Source organism: Octopus bimaculoides, chromosome 27 (assembly GCF_001194135.2).
Source record: "Octopus bimaculoides isolate UCB-OBI-ISO-001 chromosome 27, ASM119413v2, whole genome shotgun sequence".
Lineage (NCBI taxonomy): Eukaryota > Metazoa > Mollusca > Cephalopoda > Octopoda > Octopodidae > Octopus > Octopus bimaculoides.
In genome coordinates, this window is record NC_069007.1 from 3,872,413 (window position 1) to 3,879,009 (window position 6,597).

General features: G+C 41.1%; 1 protein-coding gene across 1 annotated transcript in view; it reads right to left on the reverse strand.

Moving 5' to 3' along the window:
* Positions 1-6,597, reverse strand: part of LOC106879169 (uncharacterized) — a 27,357-nt gene that overhangs the window by 7,468 nt on the left and 13,292 nt on the right. The window contains exons 6-8 of the mRNA XM_014928613.2: positions 2,942-3,159; positions 1,665-1,815; positions 193-329 (exon numbers count right to left, since the gene is read on the reverse strand). Coding sequence (XP_014784099.1) covers positions 193-329; positions 1,665-1,815; positions 2,942-3,159 — 506 coding nt within the window. The remainder of the gene's footprint in view (positions 1-192; positions 330-1,664; positions 1,816-2,941; positions 3,160-6,597) is intronic.

The following is a 6,597-nucleotide window of genomic DNA, read 5'->3' on the forward strand; positions in this document are numbered from 1 at the left end:
CACCACCACCACTACTACTACTACTACTACTACTACTACTACTACTACTACTACTACTACAACTACATATACGGGTTAGATGGCAGGGTATATATTAGTTACAAATAGTTTAGATATATACATATACGGGTTAGATGGCATGGCAGGGCATATACAAGATGTAGTTGATATCCAGATTAAAGTCCTACTTACAAATCTATACAAGTTTCTTTGGTTATATTTGTGTTTTCGAAGCAGAAAATTTACTGCCCTGTGGCATTTCGTGAGGATGGACAGGAAATTTGGGACCGTCTCACAAGACACCCTGATGCTGTTCTGAAGAAGCATGGCTGGAACAGAAATGAATATCAAACATGGTGCACATTAACACTTTTTTGGGGTTCCAAACGTTTGATGATTCATAGAGATTTTAGAAAATTACTATTTTTAAATCTCACAACAAGAAATATTCAGTAACAGTACTTTGGAGTAAAGATTATTTGCCAACATAACATGGCAGTCCTGGTTTAGGACAAATGTTGCTGTAATTTAGCCCCAGGAGACATCGTCTCCAGCTGGCTATATGATATGATCTGTGCCCTTATATTTTCGAACAAGGGAATTTAGCACCCCCACTCAGCTCAAAACAATATCTGTGTATCGCGATTTACAAATAGTAATTTTCTAATTTATAGATCAGTGACTAGTTGTCACTTTGAAAACTGTATATTTTGAACGGGAATTTTTGTGTATATGTATGTATTTATGAATTCTTTGAAATTTTTTATATATCATATAGATGAATGCATCTATGTAAGTACTTCGTATACCATGGAGAATCTCGTTAATTATGGATTGAATGAATATATACATCGGCCTTTGAATTTGTTTTATCCTCTCCTTAATTTTTTATATATATATATGTATATATATATATATATATACACACACACACACGCACAGACACACACACACATATATATATACATAGAGTTTTATTAAAGCTGCAAAATTATCACCAAACTGTTACTCAGAGTTTTCATGATAATTGTCCGACAAACGGGAATATGAAACTCTGAGTAACAGTTTCCTCATGTTTTTGCAGCCTTAATTAAAAATCATATTACTCTACCTTTGGTATTTGAGTACTATTTTTCCCACTTTGTTTTGCACTTATGTGCTCATCTGTGTGTGTGTGTATATATATATATATATATATATACCGCCTAACTGGCCTTTGTCGGGTTTTCGAGCGAGATCGTTGCCAGTGCCCCTGGACTGGCTCTTGTGTGGGTGGCACATAAAAGACACCATTTCGAGCGTGGCCGTTTTCGTGCGGGTGACACGTAAAAGCACCCACTACACTCTCTGAGTGGTTGGCGTTAGGAAGGGCATCCAGCTGTAGAAACTCTGCCAAATTAGATTGGAGCCTGGTGTTGCCATCCGGTTTCACCAGTCCTCAGTCAAATCGTCCAACCCATGCCAGCATGGAAAGCGGACGTTAAACGACGACGATGATGATCATGATGATGATGTAGGTATGTGTGTGTTTGCATACACACACACAAACAAACATGTATATATATTGCTACATGGGAAGCAGAATATCCGCTTCACCCTTCCCATTACCGTCACTGACTCAACTCAGGTGATTTAACATTGTAGCTAGCGAACGATAAACTTACCTGGAGGTACTTGGTGTCCCTGGTGGAGGGTGTATGTGACCCACAGTCGAAAATTTTCCCCTTTATCCTCCTCACCAGTCAAATAATCAGACGTTTGTTGTGGCGTCACTGTGTTGTCTTCTTTTTTCTTTTTATACGTGGACAGAATCAGCTGCAAAAATTAACCAGAAATGGAAACAGTGTTGGTTATAGGGTGAATATTAACAAGGAGAAGTTAACTTAGAGAGGGACTGCTTTCCTATTCAAGGGAGATTTGTCTTTCTGTGCAGATTTAATTTTACACACCTTAGCGGATCTGTTGGCAGTCAATAAAAGATCTGTGAATGTTAACAAACATAGAGTGCAACGAGGGGAGCCTCTACATGGGCGTTTCACTCACCGCATCCAGGGTTACCAGATCAGGTTACAAGCAGTGGGTGATGCTAATTTTTATGCTCTTCTGTTTTACATTGGTGAATTATGGCTACGTGGGAAAAATTTTGCTTCCCAATCACATAGTTCTGGGTTTCAAGTTTTGACCTAAGGCCAGTAATTTCAGGGATTGGGGTGGCTAGGTACATAATTATATATTGTATGATTAAACGTTTGCATGCTTTTGAAATAACTAACGAATAAAGGTGGAACAAAATTCCATATATATTTTAGACGATTATTGAAGTTCTTTGATTAATTAACATTAGTCATGTTTCATTGTTGTTGGCACTCCGTCACTTATGACGCCGAGGTTCCCAGTTGATCCGATCAACGGAACAGCCTGCTCATGAAATTAATGTGCAAATGGCTGAGCACCCCACAGACACGTGTACCCTTAACGTAGTTCTCGGGGATATTCAGCGTGACAGAGTGTGACAAGGCTGACCCTTTGAATTACAGGCACAACAGAAACAGGAAGTAAGAGTGAGAGAAAGCTGTAGTGGAAGAGTACAGCAGGGTTCGCCACCATCCCCTGCCGGAGCCTCGTGGAGCTTTAGGTGTTTTCGCTCAATAAACACTCACAACGCCCGGTCTGGGAATCGAAACCGCAATCCTATGACTGTGAGTCTGCTGCCCTTACCACTGGGCTATTGCACCTCCACCGTGTTTCATGTAACATCTTGAAAAATGAATTCTATTTATGTTGTCCCAGTGCAGCATAGCAATTGAGCTTGCCAGTTCCTTTACCAAGACAGCAAGGTGTGTGATCTGAGGGTAATCTGACTGTTGTTTTTAGCTGGTTGAGCAAATAACCATGTAGTGGGGTTGTCTCATGATTCGTTCAAACTTCAAAGATGTTTTACCTGAAAGACGGCAATGAGTTTGTTGTGAATGTTTTCTGGGGTCATGTGGTAGTTGTTTAGGACTAACCAGTAACCATTCCTGTAGCAGTCGTCCACACACTGTAGCAGCGAATCCACGTTCAACTGGTCGCAGCAGTTGACCACGTACACATAGCGGCCTATCTTTAGCTCTTTGGCCAGTCGTTTCACCTCTCGAACTGGGTCGGCATACAAACAACCTGTGGATAAATAGACATAACAGATCGGTAGAGCACCAACGGGTACAAGCAGTGGTAAAGGTGATGTCGGTTGTCATAGTGCTAGTGGAAATAGTAGTGGTGGTGATGGTAGTGGTGGTGATGGTGGTGGTGGTGATGGTGGTGGTGGTGATGGTGGTGGTGGTTTTGTAGAGGTATTAGTACTGGCACTGTTTTAAGGCATGGGCACATGGGCAGTTGGCTGGGGGCCTCCTGAGTTTAGGGGCCTAATTCTGATTTATGTATGATAGCAATAAATAATACAATGTACAGGTTTACCCAGGGGCTTCACAGATCTAAGAGCCCAATTCTGACCCATGAATGCTGTGGCTTGCTGTCAATAAATATATACTACAGGGCCCAGTGCACTGACTTGCTTAGGGACCTCACAGGTCTATGGGCCTGATGCTGTGACTTGCTATCAATAAATACTATAGGGGCCAGTGCGCTGATTTGCTCGAGGGCCTCAGTTCTGATCTATGTGTGCTGTACCTTACTGCCAATAAATACATACTATAGGCTCCAATGCAATGATTTGCTTGGAGGAGGGGGTGCCCATGGGTCTAGGGGTCCAATTGTGACCTATATATATAACGGCTTGCTGCCAGGTTCAGAGCACTGACATGCCTAGGGACCTCACAGGTCTAGGGTCCCAATGCTGTGGCTTGCTATCAATAAATAAATACAATAGGGTCTATCGCACTGATTTGTCCAAGAGACTCAGGGGTCAAGGGACTCAGTGCATTGGTTTGCCTGGTGGGAGCCCTATAATGTTGCTAAGATGGCCCTAATTGACAATGGTAGTGGTGGTGGCTATGATGATGGTGATGGCTGTGATGGTGTTGATGGTGATGGTGGTGGTGGTGGCTGTGATGGTGTTGATGGTGGTGGTGGTGGTGGTGGCAATGATGATGTTAGTAACTGTAAATAATAATAATAATACATATATATATATAGATGTCTGTGTGCTTTTGTTTGTGTGTTTGCATCCCCCTAGCGTAGCAGTTTGGCAAAAAGAGACTGATAAAATAAGTACTAGACTTTAAAAAAATACAAGAACTTGGGTTGATTTGTTCAACTAGAATTTTTCAAGGCCGTGCTCCAGCATGGCCACAGTTTAATGACTGAAACATAAAAGATAAAATGTGTGTATATACGTACATGTGTGTGTATACACACACACACATATATATATATACACATGGCGCAGGAGTGGCTGTGTGGTAAGTAGCTTGTTTACCAACCACATGGTTCCGGGTTCAGGCCCACTGCGTGGCACCTTGGGCAAGTGTCTTCTACTATAGCCTTGGGCCTACCAAAGCCTTGTTAGTGGATTTGGTAGACGGAAACTGAAAGAAGCCTGTCGTATATATGTATATATATATATATATATATATATGTATGTGTGTGTGTGTTTGTGTGTCTGTGTTTGTCCCCCCATCATCGCTTGACAACCGATGCTGGTGTGTTTATGTCCCCATAACTTAGCGGTTCGGCAAAAGAGACTGATAGAATAAGTCCTGGGGTCGATTTGTTCGACTAAAGGCGGTGCTCCAGCATGGCCGCAGTCAAATGACTGAAACAAGTAAAGAGTATGTGTATGTGTATATGAATATATGTGTGTGTGTCTATGTGTGTATAAGCGATACACATGTTTGTATCCATGTATATATAATGTCTGGTGTAGTAATTTTCCCCACAGCATCCCAAGGTCACTGTACAGATGAAACAGTATTTCTCAGAGATCTTACACCATAATTCATATCGAGGGCAGTGCGTGGGATAACGGCCGGATTAGTAGCAGCAAGAGCTAATCTGAGTAGAGGGTGGATCATTGAGTGATGTGAGAGAACTTCAGCTGGGACCACTTATCTATCAATACTTAATCCACAGCTAAGCGTCTTATCTTGCCAAAGTTAGCACTGAGATCTTGCAGAAAGGATGTTGTTTAGCTCTGAGGAATAAATATTGCCTTAATCTCAGATGTTGGTATCTAGAAGGAGTGAAGCTTTCGTACAAATGCACTCGTATAAGCACACACACACACACACATGCGTTTGTATTTATGTATGTACGAATATATTTCTATATGTGTACATATGTGTTTGTATGTACACACACACACACACACACACACACACACACACACACAGACTGCTTTATATCAGCGAATGAGAGAAGAGTGCTCAATACATGTTGTTATGCTTTTTTTTACTGAAACTGAAACTTTGTCTAGTAACTCAAGGTTATATACATACTAGCAGCTAAGCCCGGTTTCACCCGGTTGGTTTGGAGGATGTGGCTGTAAAACCTGGTTGGGCACGCTTACGTTAAAATACAATTTTGGAATGACTTTTTTCTGTCAAAACGCTAAAAATGACTGACCAAGAAAAAAAAAAAACTAACCAAGATTCAACCAAATCAAAAAATAAACCCAAATACTAAGCGAACAAAGATGCACAGGCAGTGACCTGAATAATAATAATAATAATAATAATAATAATAATAATAATAATAATAATAATAATAATAATAATAATAACAACAATCTCAGGTCCAAAATGTTTTACAAACAAGGTCTTATTGTTTTTTTAAATCTATTTTTGTTCTTTGAGAAGAAATCTAACTTTGAGTTACTTTTTATTCACTGTTTTCTAAACCCGAGAAAAGTAAGTAGGGGTACAAATTTTGATTTTGCACCCCACAAAAATTCTATGGGGTGCACATGCACCCCACTGCACCACCTGTCCTTGGGCCCCCCCTGTTCCCAGGTCCCCTGTTTCCGGAAGTGCATTGTATACCTGAGCAAAGCACTTCATTTCACATTGCTCTGCAATCATTTCGACATCTGACTTGTGGCACACCTGTGCACCTGTACAGGTAATGTCAATTTGATGGAAGAAAGAGCGAGCTTCTGTGCAACACAAACATTTGATCATGTGAAAGGAATCACCTGAGTGGTTGCTCGGTAAGAAATTGCCGAGCCGTCATCAGTCATCTAATTATGGCAGAGTCCATAGTGTGTGTGCGTGTGTGTGTGTTTATATATACTCTTTTACTTGTTTCAGTCATTTGGCTGCAGCCATGCTGGAGCACCGCCTTTAGTCAAGCAAATCGACCCCAGGACTTATTCTTTTGGAAGCCTAGTACTTATTCTATCGGTGTCTTTTGCCAAACCACTAAGTTACGGGGACGTAAACACACCACCATCGGTTGTCAAGCAATGTTGGGGGGACAAACACAGACACACAAACATACATATACATATATATATATACATATATATACATATATACGACGGGCTTCTTTCAGTTTCTGTCTACCAAATCCACTCACAAGGCTTTGGTCAGCCCGAGGCTATAGTAGAAGACACTTGCCCAAGGTGCCACGCAGTGGGACTGAACCCGGAACCATGTGGTT